Source organism: Brachyistius frenatus, unplaced genomic scaffold (genome assembly GCF_029030835.1).
Source record: "Brachyistius frenatus isolate BFR_SWC_R1_liver_20210118 unplaced genomic scaffold, ASM2903083v1 Contig_25, whole genome shotgun sequence".
NCBI classification, from domain to species: domain Eukaryota; kingdom Metazoa; phylum Chordata; class Actinopteri; family Embiotocidae; genus Brachyistius; species Brachyistius frenatus.
This window is the reverse complement of record NW_027210624.1, coordinates 2,416,388-2,434,205: the sequence shown is the minus strand read 5'-3', so window position 1 is coordinate 2,434,205 and position 17,818 is coordinate 2,416,388. Positions and strand designations below refer to the sequence as shown.

General features: G+C 45.1%; 2 protein-coding genes across 2 annotated transcripts; one reads left to right on the top strand and one right to left on the bottom strand.

Annotated features, from left to right (window-relative positions):
- The first annotated feature begins 3,467 nt into the window (after positions 1 to 3,467).
- Positions 3,468 to 4,997, top strand: gjd4 (gap junction protein delta 4). Its single transcript, XM_069697917.1, has 2 exons — positions 3,468 to 3,531; positions 3,775 to 4,997. Exons 1-2 carry the CDS (start codon positions 3,468 to 3,470, stop codon positions 4,995 to 4,997), a joined length of 1,287 nt encoding a protein of 428 aa, XP_069554018.1.
- Positions 4,998 to 14,544: 9,547 nt separating this feature from the next.
- On the bottom strand, positions 14,545 to 17,291 carry fzd8a (frizzled class receptor 8a). Its single transcript, XM_069698029.1, has one exon. The coding sequence runs from the start codon at positions 16,893 to 16,895 to the stop codon at positions 15,150 to 15,152; it is 1,746 nt and encodes a 581-aa protein (XP_069554130.1). The 5' UTR covers positions 16,896 to 17,291; the 3' UTR covers positions 14,545 to 15,149.
- Between the last annotated feature and the right edge of the window lie 527 nt (positions 17,292 to 17,818).

Genomic DNA, 17,818 nt, shown 5'->3' with positions numbered 1-17,818 from the left:
TCCATACGTACTCTACTGTACAACTGATGGGACTGAGGGTGTCTTCTCCCACAAAGAACTATTTAAACGGCTCAGAGAAAGTGCTAATACAGAGATTACACTGCCATATTGTCACTGAGGGACACATTTAATCCTCCACATTAGCCTTGATTTACATTTCAATCGCAGCACTGGTAATTGCTATCCAATTCAATGTAATAGAGACGCTGAGAGCTTTACAGACAATACTGTAAAACATGTACAGAGAACAAATTCAAACATTGAAACTGAAATACATACTGTACACATACACACAAACTGAACTGCATCTCTTTGGTTAATGAACACAGAGCTGACAACCTCCTGTGCTTTGTTTGGCGGTCGATTCATTTACCTTCAGGGAATTAGATGATGGCCGACTTCATTGTTCATGCGATCTGGTCCACATTCAGTCAGTTTACACGTTGGGTAAGACCTGATAGAACATGACCTGATTTTGATTTGTTGCAGATAATTTGTCACTGCAGGAAAAGCGCAGGTGGAATTAGTCACATTAAGTGTCCCAGTCAGGAATGATAGTGAACCAGCATGCACAGTAGCAGGACGTCTGTTTCTAATGCAGCTTGTGATTTCCCAGCTGTGACATTTGAAAATGTTTGTGTACGTAATGCAGAACAGATTAAAGGATACATTTCACTCCGTAGCATAACAAAGTCTAATATGTTAAGGACATGTGTTGCTTTTAACAACTGGAACAGAGCATGAGGTCAGCAGTAATAATAAATTCTCACTGCTGATATTTGGGTTTTGAGGCATTTTTCTTCCATACTGTATGTTGTTTTCGGTTTCATATTTTAAATATTAAAGAGAAAAGTACATCGAGATCTCTAACACGAGACAAGCTTTGGTTGAGGACCTTGTTCTGTTTACTGCCACGGCTCGGATCACCAAGTTCAATTCTTGAAAGATACTAAATAAGCAGCACACTGTAATTATTGGAACTATTTGGTTTGGTATGCGTGCTGTTTGGTGCTGGCAGATAATGCACTGATTTCATCTGAACCCTTTCTTTTTTTGAAATAAATGTTGCTTGTCACGCATGGAAACAAGGTGATGGAAATGTCTGATCCTGTAAGACTGGAGCATTACAGGTGATGTATAGAAATCCTTCACCCACATCCTGATCAGTACATCTTGTGATTTAGTTTTCTTTTCTTGATTCAATTAAACCTTTGTAGATGGAATCATGAGCAGTCTGACAGAGTGTGGCAGGAAGGTCCTGCCGGAGATAACACGCTAAAGACGATCCCCAGTTTCTTCCTGTGCCGCACCGTGTGGTGCCTTCAAACGCCCTCTTAAAATCTCCTGGAAAGTCGCCACACTTGTGCCCCGGGCACATCAGAAACTTCTGCTGATTATGCTCATTTGCCTGATTGCTAATGAAAATGGAGAACAGCTGCCAGATCAGGATAATAGACAGGTAGTGGCTGAGGCGGGAAATCTCCCGAGTAGCTCCACAGGTAAAGAATAGCAGAATTAGTATGCGTAGACCAGCCCCTGATAGCCAAAGCAGATGGAAAAGCTTTCCTTGGGAGAGTTTCACCATCGCCAATGGCTTCACAGCGAGTTACGCTCCGTGTCATGCATGTGCTGCTCGATAGACATTCCTCCCTGAAAATAAACTACGGGCTCATCCATTTCTTCCGAGATGAACATGAGTGGATGCAGATGAGACGGAAAATGATGACCAAAGTGTTCTTGCCTCTTTGATTTGGACACACAACATTAAAAACATAATATTATTAAAAAAAAAAAAAAAAATAAAAAATGACAACAGTTCAAAACGAAAGCCAGTGTTAAAGTTATACTGACCATAACATCTATCAATATGATGCTTCTTTTTTTTTTACCCAACATTGTATAAAAGGAGTTAATGTGTTCAGAGGAAACTTTACATGGGTTTCTAACTACGGTGTAAAAATAAAGATTTTGTGTGCAGCTGTGGGTCATCAGACGGATCAGTGAAAACAGGTGTTCATCATTACTGTGAGCAGGGGGACAACTACAGGGTTGTCCCCCTGCTCACATCTTCAATGAGTGTGTGTGTGTGTGTGTGTGTGTGTTGCCACTTTTAATTTGAGTTTTTTGGGGAGTTTGTTTTTGACCTCGTGATAGATTTTGCTTCCTAAAACTGTGCCTTTAGTTGGTGCATTGCTCATCGTCCATTTCCTGGTTTCCCCAACTCCAAACAGCATCTCTTGACCTAAATAAGTAATTTCATCACTGCGGGGCCCGTTTACCTGCATCTCTGTGCCGATAAATACTTTTCCCGTGCTTCCCAGTGACACGTTCAACATCGCATGCCATTTTATTTATGTCAGAATCAATGAGTGTTGCCATCATTGTAAAAGTTATATGTGGGATTTTTAGTGTGAGCCGGCACGGAAGTGCTAATGACCACTGATCTACAGAGATCACCAGCCAAGCCAACTGCCTTTAGCCATGTGTCCCCCCCCCCCCAGAGACCTTGTTCATGAGAGAGTGGAAACGGCTTGAGAGGAAGAATCTGACTTGTAAGATAATGTTGTAAGAAAATCTTTACTATGATGTGCATTTGTTTCAAAAGAAAATGTTATTTTCATTTTACAATCCCTCTGGTTTTGATCAATTTCAACATAATAAATCTGGCTTCTCTATCATACATTTTGAATCATTCAATGAGAAAGCAGATTTATTTCCTGCCTGTGTAACACGACTAAACACTTAATCCCGGTCAGTCATAAACTGGCATCAGCTGTGGGAAAATACCGTTTACAACCTGCTTATGTTACATGAGAGCAAATTCACAACCCACATATCTCCATGTTATCTTTATTTATCACTGGAAGATGCAGTAGTACGCGCTTATATTTTTATGGCGCAGACATTTTGTCATTATACGAGCAAACTTAATGCAACAATCTAGAATGAGTAAGCCAGGAGGCTTGTTCCTCTCCTGTAAGGACGACCAGCAGCACCAAAATATCTCTGCAATGCCAGGACGGCAACGTGATTTTGGAAGTGTGTTAAGAATAGACCCTACAATGGGGCTCGCTCCCGTCTTCTGTTGTCTGAGAACACAGAGTTGTCTGCACGGGACAGAGGAAGAGGTAAGACTGAGAAGTAACTCGGTTTACTTCATTCAGACTTTCAGAGACGTGGATCACTCAAACACGGGATCGGGTTGGATTTTTACCCACGAGGAGTGGACACGTGCTCCTTCTAGGACGGAATCAGAGTGTGAGTCTGCCGTCCACCTGGAAGTTATTGTGTTGCTTGAAGCCGCTGTGACCTTTGGTAAAGGGGATTAGAGGTGGCTAGGAGGAGATGAGAAGCGAAGAGAAAGGGTGAGGTGTTGCTTGAGGGTCCCCCCTCTCCCCCCTCCCACCAACCCCATGTTGACAGGAACCGGAGGACTGGAAGATTTGAGTACCTTGAGCAGAGCAAGCATGGCGGGATCAAGTGCCTCAGAGGTCCTCTTCATATATGTCAATCACAGCATCACTTTGATGGGTGAGTTGACTTTACTGACTAAATATAAATTCTAAAAGGTTCTACATGGTCATGTACAATTAGATGTTTGGACCCTTCTACACATCTAAAAACCTTAAGTTTAAATCTTTTTTTTTTTTTTCATGGGCCTTAAGTTTCCCCAAGAAATCTGCAAAATGTGTGACACCTCTCACCTTAATTCATGAGCTGCTGTCAAATCAGCAAATTTGAAATTGTAGTGTGTTGTTTTTGTTTTTTTTACAGGGAAGGTGTGGCTCATTGTGATGATCTTCCTCCGCGTCCTGATCCTCCTCCTCGCTGGTTATCCTCTTTACCAGGACGAGCAGGAGAGATTTGTGTGTAACACTATTCAGCCCGGCTGCGCCAACGTGTGCTATGATCTGTTTGCCCCCATTTCCCTCTTCCGCTTCTGGCTGATGCAACTCCTCACCTTGTGTCTCCCGTATATGATCTTCGTCACCTACGTGGTCCACAAGGTGTCCAATGCCCTCACAGTGGACCTGGCCTCCTCGGGAAACGCCAAAACCTTCCAGCTGTTCAAGCTCCACCAGGAGCCGCTCAACAGGGCGTCTGCGAACAAGCTGCCCGTGGTGGCGGAGCAGCGGGGGTGTGCCCGCCGCTTCGCTGGAGCCTACGTCCTCCATCTGCTGTTCAGGACGCTGCTGGAAGCCGGGTTCGGAGCGGCTCACTACTATCTGTTTGGTTTCTACATCCCCAGAAGGTTTCTGTGCCAGCACCCTCCCTGCACCACCCAGGTGGACTGCTACATCTCCAGGCCCACTGAGAAGACCGTGATGCTCAACTTCATGCTCGGCGTGGCCGCTCTGTCCCTCTTCCTAAACGTGCTGGACTTTATCTGCGCCATCAAGTGCTCGGTGACGCAGAAGAGCAAGAGGAAGATGATGGTGGAGAAAATATTTGAGGAAGAGCAGTGCTTCCTTTTAGCAGGAGGAGCATCCAGGCGGACTGACCCTAACACCTCCCTAACGCAACCAGATCTAGAGGCACAATCTGGTAAAACGGGGAGTTTCCGGAACAGACGGGGCAGCAGGGGTTCTTGTAGAGGAGGGACACTTGAATCAGGTCAAGGGCCGCCCTCCATGGAGCGTTGCTCTCTCCCTCGTTCTCCTGGACCTTCAGGCTGCAACACCAACGGGAACAACGGCTACTCTGTTTCCCAGGAGGAGAGTCTGGAGAGGGATGGCAGTGAGGTGGCTCTCTGCCCCCTGGAGCCCACGGGGACACCTAGAGCCATTCGTGTTAGCAAACGCAGCCGACTCAAACCTCCACCTCCCCCCAGACGGGCCCTTGGATCGTCCTCTGAGGGGCCAGAAGCCCCAATCGGCAATGTTTCCACAGCAACGGCACTCTGTACCAGGAGGGTCGGTCAGTGTGCGCTGGTCGAGCTGGGCAGCGGCGCAGAGCTACAGACCAATGACGATGAGAAAAGATCAGAGTGGGTGTGAGGTTTGACGGCTTCGTTACCAGGTTACTTTGAAACAAGAGAATGAGGCGATCAGATGTGGGAACAACATGAGACACAAGCGGCAACTGTTGGCGCTGTTCTGCTCTTATTTTACGATGCAAACCGCGCCGTCTCTTGAGGAGAATTCAAAATGGCAACGCATTCACCGGACACCTTAGACTCACGAAACGTGGTCCTGTTTGCCGTGACGTTATCGTGCCTCTGGACCGCATCTCCTCGAGGAGCACTCGCCCAGTGATGCAAAGTGACACGAATTCAAACCCTCCGAACAAAACGAGTCAGGAGCGACAGATAACGCTCGCCTTAAGGCGTCCTTCAGCAAACCTCATCCTTGAAAATAAATCTAAAAGAGTGCGGCCCACCTGTTTCTCCCCTTGTTGGTTTTACCCCCGACACATGGTCCATAAACAAAGGCAGGCCTTGACCTGTCCTAAATACACAACCCCCCCCACCCCCTACCACTACCACACAGTCACCCTATATGATACCACCACGGAGCTCTTCCCTTTGTGCTGGGGGGTCACTGGGGTCAAAGTGGACACGGGCCCCCTCTGGGCCCTTTGCTTGGATGTTTGGATGACCTGTGAGGGTCAGGCCCAAATGATAGGCGGTAATCTCTCCAAGGTGCTGCTAGCAGGCTCACAGAATGGAACAGGACTCCCCCTCAGAAGTGAAGGACACGATGAAGGGCCCTAAAGCCGACATAGGATCACAAAGCAATTATGTTCCCCCATAGGGGCTCAGTATTTATGGAGACAGCTTGTCACTCTATTTCAGGGCCTCGCGAAGCTTAGGAGGAATACAAACCTCAACATACTGCTGACACTCGAAATAGAGCGCAGCGGAGCTCTGCACAGGAGCGCTGGCTGTTTCCCTTCAGGATGTCTGCTCTCTGCTTTGCTGCGGTTTTGGTTTCACCTTGATCAAAGCTGAGATTGTGGGTCAGACACCGGCGTCGCACTGTGATGCCTGTCAGCCACAGACAGTGTAACAACACGCTGCTTTACCGAAATGTTTCCAGAGTGTCGGCCTAGTTTCTTTCAAATCCGCGGACTTATTTACAGCCGGAGTGTGAGACTCCCACAGTAAATGAGCGGCATCACTCCTGCATCTGTCGCTCCGTAGCTGAGGGGCCGGCCTCTGTGTAAAGGGATAGCTCTTGATCTTCGTCCTCTTGTGGTCTTTTTGAAGATGACAACGTTCACAGCTTCATATCTCACCTCGCAACAGAGCGCTGCTCTGACTGTCACGTAGGTGACCACAGGGGAGGAGGGGGGGAGGGAGGGGGGGGTTCATCACACCAACGCAGGGACGATATACATTTCTAACTTCTTTCACCAGAGCTGCTCTCAGTTACACTTGTGTTGTCTGAGTAGACTGACTTTGAATCTAAAACTTTATTAAGTTCTATTTTTGTTGTTGTCTTGCATAAAAACAGAGCATTCTTATTATATTTCCATTTATACATATTTGATTACATTCAGTGCCAAATTTTTGTGTATTATGTAATATTCCAATAAAATGATATGGTATCTTCCAATAGAATATCTGATGAATTTATGTACAGTTTCAGACACTATTGTAGGTGAAGTTGGTTCCTTTTTAAGGTGGAAATTTATAGTTTTTGTTTTATCTCTTATGTTGTATTTCTGTGACTGAAATGTAAAACACTCGACGTTTTTATGAACTGCTATACCACTATACCACTTTTTAAAGCAGTGTATTGGAGCTGTTCTTGTCTGGTCTAATCCATTGCGCTGTAGGAGTCGCTGCACCGATACTTTAGTCTGAAGTGATGCTGCCCTCCAGTGACGCACAATGTGAAATGCTATCACAGCTAAATTACACTTCTATTCAGCTGGTATTGTGACGGCTGATTTTGAGATGTTTTTCCTGAGCTGTGGATTTTCTAAAGGCTGCTAAAGGGGCTTCACCGGAGCTGACAACATGTCCCATCACGTGACCTATTATAAGCATAGGTTCTTTCCCTTTTTTGTTCATTATCACCATCATTGAGAGTTCCCAGTAAATGTTGTGGTTTTGGGGGATCTAAAAGCATTTTTTGTTGTTGTTTTACATGCAGACTGGCTGGCGGTGCCGGATTAACTTGCTGAGAGGCCCAGTGTCAAAAATGTGTTCATTTAATATGTATTTAAATTGTCAGGGATACATTTTTATAATAAAGTTTAAATCAATATGTTGTAAGCACAGTAGTACTTGACAATAAAACAAAGTAGGCAAAATTACTTAAATAAAGACTTAAATGGGTAAAAACAATACTGGTGGACACTAAAAGAATACTAATATGGGAGCTAACATGGAATGCGGAGAAATAGTATATGCATGCTGTCACAGGTGAGTCTCATACTGCTGCTGTTTAACAGAGCAGCTGCAAGGAGAGCAAGCAAAACAGAGGGGGCTTTACAATGTCTATATACAATCAGTTCAAGCCCAAACCTGTTAGAACCTGCTCTGTTACCTTTACACATGTCTGATATGTGTGTGAAAGTATTCCTGTTCATTTATAGTTACAACAGCCGTTTAAAGCCGGTGAAACAGCGAGACTCTTCAAATCAGCCCCGTCTATCTCATAGTGTTTGTTTCTTTCATCTTGATGTGAATCTGTGTTTTCTTCCTTATTCTGTATATCAAATGTCAGAGACCCAATAACCTTCCTCCAGCAGCTCCTCTGCTGCCAGTACAGGAGAACCTGTTGAACCTTAAGAACAACTCCGACTCTTTACACTACCTTCAACTGTTCTGCTACTGATCCCCAGCCACACCCATTCATCCTCGTGGCTTAAAGGTCGAATTAAATAGCGAGGATTATGAATGGACGTGGCCTCGAGGCTCAGGCGACATATGGCTGACTATAAAAACTTGTTATTAATCCTGATTAAATTGTTCAAGGGTTACTGAGACCAACAATTTGTGTCTAGGAGTAAGGTCTGCTCGACCGTGCTAATATAACATATAATAAAAACAGATGTACTGCTCTTTGTACTCCTGGTACACTGAAGATTATTTAACTGGGTTAGACAGATCAATATTCCCAGCAGCTGATTACTGCAGTTTACAATGATTATCGGGCCTATTATCGGTCACTCACCGAGCTGAGGAAGAGCCACTGAAACGTGTTCAGCCTGATTATTGGACTCAAATCAGCCCTAGTTATGAATGTAGTCCGGGCACTGAAAGAAGCCGATAAAGGGTGACCCTCTGACATTTTTGTTGGCGACCTCACCTAGAAAGGTGAGCATCCTATACAGAGAAGGACTCTTTGTAGGATTTAACATTTAGCATCATGTAAATTCCAGGTGTGGCCACAGTGGCTGCTGTTCAACCAAAGTTTGTAAAAAATAATCTGCCAAAGCACCATAAACTCTTGTCCTTGCCCATTATAGGGACGCTTCTGTCAGAATATGGTGCTCATTTTAAAGGAGCATCGTTGCTTCACTGATGTAATTCTTGAGGAATTTTGGTCAAGAGTACCAGTCAATGGAGCTGTGGATTCTGGGAGAAATACAGTACACAGTGGAAACACTGGAAAAGAACGTTGGTATGCTGTCTGTGGGTGCATTTACTGCAGCCCCTCATACAGTAGGCAGTGTGAGCACAGTGTTTACTCTGTAATGGGTTTTTTTTTTCCAGTAAGATGAATTGAATACACTGTTATATCTGCCACAAGTACAACAAGATTTAAAGGTCCAGCGTGTGGGATTTGGCAAAAATGGAATATGATACTTCCATTAGTGTTTAATCACCTAAAATTAGAGTAAAAGTTTCCGTTCGCTTTGAACGAGCCCTTTCTACCTCAATAGGGGGCGGGTCCTGTTTCATGTCGTCTGCCATTTTGCCCCACCAAGTTTCTTCAGTATCCTCGAGTGGACAAACCAAACACTGGCTTGATGAGGGCCTTTTATGTAAGATTCTCTTGCACACTTGGAAGGGGAGAGTTGATGGGAGGACTATTCAGTTTGTTATTATCTGCAATCTCACCACTAGATGCCACTAAATCCTACAAATTTATCTTTTAAAGCAAAATCTGGGCACAGAAATATTACCTTCTGATGTGCGACTGTGGGCCTGAGTCCTGCTCTGTTTTAGTTCAAAAATGCCACAGCCAATGATTTGACATCCACTAGGGACCCTGCTTTATTCCTCCTCTTCATCATTTAAAATGCCTTATAAGTAAATCAGATAGATTTCTCAGAATTTGATATTTCATGTGCTGGTATGACAGTGTGATAAATGAGTAGAACACAACAAAACAATGTAAAGTCTCGGATATATTGTGGTTCATAATGTACATTTAAAAAAAAAAAAAAAGTATGAGTCCTGAGTCTTTTTTTTTTTTTTTTTTTCTCCAAAAATGCTAATATTATTTATCTCCTCTGGAGGATCTATTTTGCAAGATTAGTAGTCACTTTTTTTGTGATTCAGCTCCTACAAAGCCTGAATTATGACTTTTTTCCCCCTCAAGTCTGATAAAGGTTGAAAACATGTTATATCATCTCTTGTAATCCCAGCAGTAGTCCATGAAGTTCAGAGGACACTAACACTGTCCCTCTTTGTGTCTTCCACTGTACAGCAAAAGACATAAGAGCTGATGGGATATTCCAAGATAAGAAGCCGTTTGTGTTTCTACTCAGCTATAAACTTACAAAGTTCAGCATTTATATATTTTTCTCCCTCTGTGCTCTACATTTTCTCCAGGGGGTCCATACATCACCCATAACCTGAACTTTGTGTTGAATGAAGAAGAACAGTGGAAAATCCCAAATCATTTTAACCCTGAAAACGTCCCGGAGAACCTGAAGGAGTTTCATGACCTTCTCTGCAGGTACGAGAGCCAGAGCCCCTCTGTTTTGTTTTACAAACTGTACAGATAGAAAGGGATGTTTCAGGTCCTCGTATGTGTCTCGGAGAAGGCCTGGCTCACATGGAGCTCTTCATCCTCATGGTGACTCTCATAAGGAAGTTCAAATTCATCTGGGCTGTCTGGGAGGTCACTGTGATTCCCAAACCATACACCATGATGACGGTCCAGCTCACAGCCACACGATATGCAATCCAGTTACACAGAAGAAACAATACAGACTGTAAATTGAAAGGACACAAACTCCTGTAACTCCTGATACCACAGCAAATCCAACTGAAACAACAGAGGGCTGTTTTGTGTGTCGTTAATTTATTTGTTTTATTTTCAAGAGAATAGATGATTTTGTGTTTAATAGATTATGTGTTTTAATATAAATTATGAAAGAGAGAAAGAAAAAAATCATGTAAAAACAAACAAAGAACATGAGTAGGACCTAAACTAAAAATAAACTCATGAGGTATATGAAGGAGGTTAAAATAACTTAACAAATAAATCGGGGCAGAAATGGAAAATGATCAGTTAAGTTATGTTGAAGACAATTCTTAAGTTTGAATCTGTTACCTTGTGCTCATTTACTATTCACCACAACACATGTCTTAGTACCAAAAAAGGGAGCTTTATTCTGCCCATTTCCATCTGCAGGAGAAATGACAACATCTGGTTCATGGCGCCCTCAAGTGTCCGTAATAGGGTATTGCATTTAATAAAGTCTGAACGAACAAGTGTAGCGCAGGCTGATTCATGTAAAAAATACTGTATAATGAAGTGGTAGCTGTAAAAGCAGACCACTGTTTGTATTCATTTGGTTGTATTACATTCTCTAGTGGAAGGGGACAAGTACACCGAGAGACATTGTTGGACAATATTAAAGGGGAAGTCCAGTCATTTACAGTTTAAAGTCTTTGAGTCGTGGAAATACTTCATACTGTAGGTCAGGTTGGTCCAACAGTACCGAGCTTACAAGACCTCTGTTGCTTGCTCCTCATGTGAAGCCTCATGAGGCTAGTTGCATCATGGGTAATGTAGGCACCAAGCTTTGATGAGGAGGAAAAATACATGCAAATTAAAAACGGTTATACGTTTGATTTTGCTGCATTGATTTTGATACTTTGTGTTTTTAACTTTTCATTGTGAGTCCAGAATGCAAACGGGTGAACAACTCTGGAGTATTTTTGTTTTGGATTAAGTTTGTATAGTTTGTATTATAGTTTTACCCAAGCAGAGATCTCTATCAATCTATCTTTCAGACATCATCCTGTTTCCACGTTATATCCCAGACAGAATCACTCTGACTGACTCTTTATGTTTTTTGATTGTCCCGCTCAGTATTTAGTTGTTATTAGAACTATGACATCACATCCCTCGTCGGTGCTGAGCTGTTTTTCTGAGCTGGGGGTTGGCCCGGCCGCGGTGCCCGTACACCCAGAGCCAATCTGGGAAAAGACTCGGCGCTTCGAGATGAAAGAAGTTTTCCTTTTGTGTACATGTCAGTCAGTCAGTGAAGGACTGAGGGAACACAGTGTTCTGCTCCTGCTGTGTGTGTGTGTGTGTGTGTGTGTGTGTGTGTGTGTGTGTGTGTGTGTGTGTGTGTGTGTGTGTGTGTGTGTGTGTGTGTGTGTGTGTGTGTGTGTGTGTGTGTGTGTGTGTGTGTGTAAGGAGGAGGAGGGGGAGTCCTTGGATTGGAAGAGGCAGCAGGGGTGCACTGTAAGGACTACTAAACCACAGCAGCATTGTTGCTGTGCTAATGGGGAGCCGACCATTTGTGCTGATATCTTTGTTAAATGAGTGCTCGCCCTAAAAATAATGCCTTTATTGTTTAAAAGCTGCACGACTGACACGACATTACTTTTATTGTTATTGTTGTTTGACCTTCATTCCTTGACGTGTTCTCTAACAGACACAAAGACAACTAAATACAAAGAAACCCATTCAAAAGAGTCCTCAGACTGACCTAAACCATGTACCTAACTTCACTTTCAAAATGTTTAAACCAAACGGCAACAACTTTGGTGACTCCTGCATCCCTGAGAAACCGTAACCCTGCAGCCTGGAAGGACTCCGAACCCAGAGACCCTTTATTTTCCAACATCTGGCATCTCAAATGGCCAGCTGGGAATAATGTGCCTGAGCTGGAGGTCACCAGCTTCAACATTAATCTAAATTGGGTCACAGAAACCCGAGGTCACTGTTATGCTTTATGCATTGAAGAATACACCCATGGAAACTGTGGGGGTTTTACTGCCATTGTTCATCTGCAGTGGACAAATGTAATCTGGAAAATACAGAGCAGTGATAGTACCTGGTTTTATGTTCATGTAGACACGTGTACTTACTTCAAAACACAGTTTTATTGTAGCTATAATAAATATATGAACAAGTAATGCAGATCACAAGATGCTCTCCACACCTACAGCGTCTCCTCTCGTGCATTAAGACTTCACCTGAGTGCATCAGGAGGATCGATAGTATTAAAAAGCACGACCTGCCGAACACCCCGCTGCTCTCCTCTGTCTGCCTTTCATCAAACGCTGCCATTAATATTTGATAGGCAGCAAGTCAGAGTGTTCCTCCTGGCTGCAGAGGGTGATCAGCAGGAAACAAGACAAGTCAATCAGAGAGAGAAAGAGAAGGCTGCGTGGCTCGAGCTCTTCGCTGGTTTTCTAGGATTTGGTTCTCAGATTGTTGGTTACCGATCAGTGTCACCTACAAGAGAAAAAAACAGAGAGAGACAACAAGCCCTGACAAGACCACGTCCATACAAATGACCTCCACATAAAAAACAAACGCTTAACTCAGGCTTGACCTGTCCTACTGCCAGATAATACCCGACCACTCAAGAGAGCCCTGCCCCGTCTGTGTGAAGCATCTCTCCACCACGCTCTCATACTTTCTCCTCTTGAATGCACCTTAATGGGTTGTGGAGGAAGCAGGCTGTTCGCTGATCATTACAATGTGTGTAAAACAACCAAGCCAAGACATGTTGCTTTAAGTGCCTGGACAGTTGGTTTGTGGATCTGGATATTTGGTTAGTGTGTGTATTTAGGAGTGAGACACTTTTAGGTTTGAATAGAGAGGCAAAGGCACCCAAACCTTATGTGTCAGGAGATTCTTCTGACTTCGAAGATTTGTATAGACAGTCTAAAGGTTGTTTTAAGGTGCAGCATACAGTGAACTATACAGCTCATGTATCTTGTTCTTGTCCTTGAGTCACACTGTGCAACATTAGGAGCTGCATTCTTGCTATTTGTATACACCCCTGTGTGGCGACATGTGGAGCTGTGCAGAGCTGCTTTCATCACTAGATGGGGCTGCACATTAGCAGCTGGCAGGCAGAAGAGAGCTGCAGCTGCACACTGGAGTTTCTGGGGGTAAACACCAGAGAAACAATCCGCAAGACTGAAAGCAGCCGTGACTGTACGATGGAAATGTAACGGTTAAATGACTCAGAGCTTGAACTCGTACTGCAGGACCAGTCAGAGAGCAGTGCAGCGTTTACATCTTTTTGGAACTTATTTCAAACTTGAAACTGAAATGATCTTTGGGAACTTCACACAAACGTATGTAATGACTCAGAACTGTTGGTCATCTATGTGGGAACATGATACCAAAGTCCGTTTTTGTGGGACACTTTATCGCCTGATGTCCTCGCTGACAGCACTGATGCAAGATTTATACGTCTGATTTACACTGCCAACAGATGCACGTCTCCACCACACTGAAAGGAGGCTTTTGGGGCTTCACATCTACAGTGTGAGTGTAAAGGAATAAAGCAGGAATAAAGCAGGAACAAAGCAGTCACCTCAAAGCCCACTGTCACCATTGACCAGCAAATCAAAGGCACGTCTACGCTGGGTTACAGTGTATCATCTTATGCCAGCGCATTGGGTTAATTGGGACCAAACCAGATACATTTGTAGCAAAAAAAATGCCTCGATTAAGGGGCCCTAAGATGTGAGATCATGTGAACAGACCACCTGTGGGGCTTTCATTGCTATTTCAATATCATTCATGTCAAGGCCCCTGCTCTCGCTGACACAGCTTGAGCCGAGGGAGAAGATGTTTCAATTCAAGCCCGCCGAAAAAACCAAACACAAGACGCAGGGGCTCTGGCAGGTTTCAGCTCTGACAAACCTCCAAAAAAAAGGAAAAAGCTTGGGGTTCCAAAATGCTCTTTCAATTGTAGGACATCCATCAAAGCATCCAAATGGGGACGTTTAGGGGGAACCTTGGCACATCAGACAGACACTCCTAATACACACCACCTTTATTCTAAGCCGTTAAAAAAGAAAGATCAAAGTTTCTGCAGATGAAAAGGGTCCGTTCCCTGCATTTATACCCCCATTCACCCACTCCCTCTTTTACCAAATTAAGAAAGCAGGCTTCGGCAGGCATGTGAAGAGGACTTTAACAATTATGGAGATGCTCCAACTCAACCCCTGCCTCTAATTACTGGTCTCTGATGGTTAAAAGGGCTTCCTTTCTAACCGGGGACTCTCAAAAGCTGCTATTGCCACTGCCATCCTCAACACGGTGACCACAAGGAACCACAAAATATGCCTGCACGGGCTGGGACGCAGAAGAAAAAAAAAACACCCTTTGGCCTGGAAAACACCGCAAAACTTACACAGAACCTTTTGAGATTTATCAAATGTTTTATTGTCAAAATAAAGGTCATATTTGCTTTTTCTCACAAAAAGAGACATCTACACTTTGTACAAATTTACAATAGCTTATAAACTTTTCTTTTATACACAAATGTACATTGTTTTTTTTACAGAACTTTTATATAAATACATTTGAAATAACAAAACGAATGACCCGTAAAATAAGTGGGCACTATTAAGGCTTAATTTAAACCATCTTTGATGTGATTGAATTGTACAATGTTATCTGGCACTATGTAGATAAAATGGTAATAAAAATCCCAAATGCTCTTTGAGTGAAACTTGTTAGACACCAAACTTGTCTCTCTTGCCTTCAGGGAGTAATGCCCAGTTTGAGTAAAAAGCCTCAGTCTGTACCTCTCATACATATAAACAGGGAGAATTACCCTGTGTGAATGCCAGGTACATTGTTTCAACCAGTTCTCCCCACAGAGGTGTGTGCGGGTGGAAGATGGAGGGGGGGGGATACCTCAGCAGCAGTACATTAATATGCAAATTGCTCGAGACAGAGTGATGGGATATCTCCCAAACAATTAGTCCTCATAAGCTGCTTTTATATTCCCCCCCCCTCCCTCCTCCCCCTCATTCAAACCTGGGACAATGGCATCTGCTTGGGGCAAGACACGGAGCTGGCCGTGCCTGACCTCCACGTCAGTCCGGTGCTCACGTCGCTGTACATGGAGCCGCTGGTGCCTTTACTGCCCCAGCAGCACCGGGTGCAGAAAGTCCTCCAGGAGTCCAAAGTTTTCCCGGACCAGATCCACACTCCGGACGTGATGCCCACGAGAAGGCACATGAAGTACTTCAACATAAAAACTGCATAGTCCGGACTCCTGCGGTCCCGCTCTAATAAACAGTTTGAGCAGTTGTGCGTGATCTCCCAGCTCTGCCTGTTGTGCTGTTCATAAAAGTAACAGGCTACTATGATAGTTGCTGGCACCGTGTAGAGAACGGTGAAAATGCCTATTCTGATCATCAGCTTCTCCAGTTTGTCCGTTTTGGTTCCACCTTGCTTGATGACGCTGCGAATCCTGAACAGAGACACAAATCCGGCCAGGAGGAACATAGTGCCTATGAATAAATAAATCACCAAAGGGGCGAGGACGAAGCCCCGCAGATTGTCCAGATTCTGGTTCCCCACATAGCAGATGCCTGCCACCGAGTCTCCATCCACGGAGCTCAGCGCCAGCACTGCGATGGACTTCATGCTGGGGATGAGCCAGGCGGCCAGGTGGAAGTACTGCGAGTAGCTCGCGATGGCCTCGTTGCCCCACTTCATCCCGGCCGCGAGGAACCAGGTCAGAGATAGGATGACCCACCAGATGGAGCTGGCCATACCGAAAAAGTAAATGAGGAGGAAGACCACGGTGCACAGCGCGGGGCCGGTGGTCTCGTAGTGGATGTGCTCCAAGTCGAACTCCCGGTTACACGCCACTTTCTCGTGTCCGGCGATCAGTCTGACGATATAGCCGATCGAAACAAACATGTAACAAGCTGAGAGGAAGATGATGGGTCTCTCTGGGTACTTAAAGCGCTCCATGTCGATGAGGAAAGTGGCGACGGTGGCGAAAGTTGACACGAAGCACAATACCGACCAAAGTCCTATCCAAAAGGCGGTGAACGCTCTCTCGTCGTGCGTAAAGTAGGGGTTGTGGCACGGCATGGCGCAGTTGGTTATCTGTCCGGTCTTGACGCGGTTGTAAAGTGGGTGTCGGTCCGTGTTCACCGGCACCATGGGCTCCAAACACTTGCATCCCGGCTCACACGGAGTGGCAGGCGGCTTGTATTTCCCAGGCGCGCCGGGTCTGCCAGGCTTATTTTTAGGCGGATTGTAACCCTTACCGGGGTGGTTCGTGGGCTTGGAGAGCACGGGGGACGCAGTGGTGGAGTCGGTTCTGTTGTAGTCCATGCACAGCGTGTCCGGGTTGCCTTGCACCGGCAGCAGGTCACACTTCATCCTGTCCGGCCAGGGAAAACCGTACTGCCTCATGAGAGGCGCACAGCCAGCCCGGGCTCTCTCACACACGCTCCGGCAAGGCGGCAGAGGTTTTTTGTAGTCCTCCAGGCAGATCGGGGTGTACATGCTGCACAGGAAGAACTTCAGGTCCGGTGAACACTGGATCTCAACCAGAGGCCAGAACTGGTGCACCTCCAGTCCCGCCTCGTCCTGCGTGTCGTGGTTGAACTGGTTGGGCATGTAGGTGTAGTTGTAGCCGATCCCCTTACACAGGGGCACGGCTATCTCCTGGCAGGTGATCTCCTTGGCCGTGGTGCAGCTGGATCGGGGAAGGAGAGCGAGTGAGAGGAGCAGGTAAATCCCAAACAGGTCCATCTCTCCGGCACGTCGTGTCCCCCTCTTCTGCTCTGGTACAAACAGCAATAAATCCTCCCCGCCGTCTGCTTTCGCCCCCGGTCCGGTTAGATGTTGCGCAGCGAGCCCATCTCGCTTTGCTCGGGATCTTGCACGGAGTTGCAAGCAATGTGCAAGCCGTGTTTACTTTGAGCTGAGGAGGAGGAGAGAAAACAGCCTTCAGGGCGGCGAGCGGCAGTCAAGATGGCTGAGAGGAGAATCCAGCTTCTTCTGGAAGCTGCTCTCAGTATCCTTCCACAGTCTGTTGACCAAAAGACCCCAAGTGTTACTGTCCGATTGCCACAAACGGAATAATGTGGGCCTCCTTTCTTTCATCAAAATACAGCGACTACATTCAGTCGGTTCGTCCCACCTCACTCCTGGTTCCCATACAAATCATCGGCTTGGAGACGAAGCTGTGCCGATATATACGAGAGCCTGACTGGAAACACCCCCGGAGCCGCTCCACCAATCCCGGAGCGGCAGGGGCGGTGCTTCCAAACGCTCTATCAAGTTTTTTTTTTAACCTAAAATGTGAAGTTATAAAGCTCATGATCATACTAGTTGTGTCAGTTTGTGTTGCTCCGGGGAACAGGATGGTGCTGTGGATGATGAGGAGAAAATGATTATGATGAACGTTATCTCTGCAAGGGAAACAACCACATACTGAGGAAAGATCATCAGTTATGTTTAGTTATGCAGTTTATTGCATAAATGATCAGACTGTAGGCTCTGTATTTATAAATTTCAATTATACCCAGAGCCATGACTGACCTTAAATAAAGCGTGATGGATTTCCATATACAAAAACTACATGTTTGATAATACTATCATGAGTTTAATCATGCAGGCGCCATGTAGGCAAGAATATTAACCCACCGTTTCATAATCGTTTTCAGTTGTTT

What these genes read in the sequence shown, in the direction of transcription:
- fzd8a (XM_069698029.1), bottom strand. Translation starts at nt 16,895, where the DNA reads ATGGACCTGTTTGGGATTTACCTGCTCCTCTCACTCGCTCTCCTTCCC.
- gjd4 (XM_069697917.1), top strand. Translation starts at nt 3,468, where the DNA reads ATGGCGGGATCAAGTGCCTCAGAGGTCCTCTTCATATATGTCAATCAC. An exon ending in TCACAGCATCACTTTGATGG is followed by an intron (nt 3,532 to 3,774) that starts GTGAGTTGACTT and finishes TTTTTTTTACAG; the next exon opens with GGAAGGTGTGGCTCATTGTG.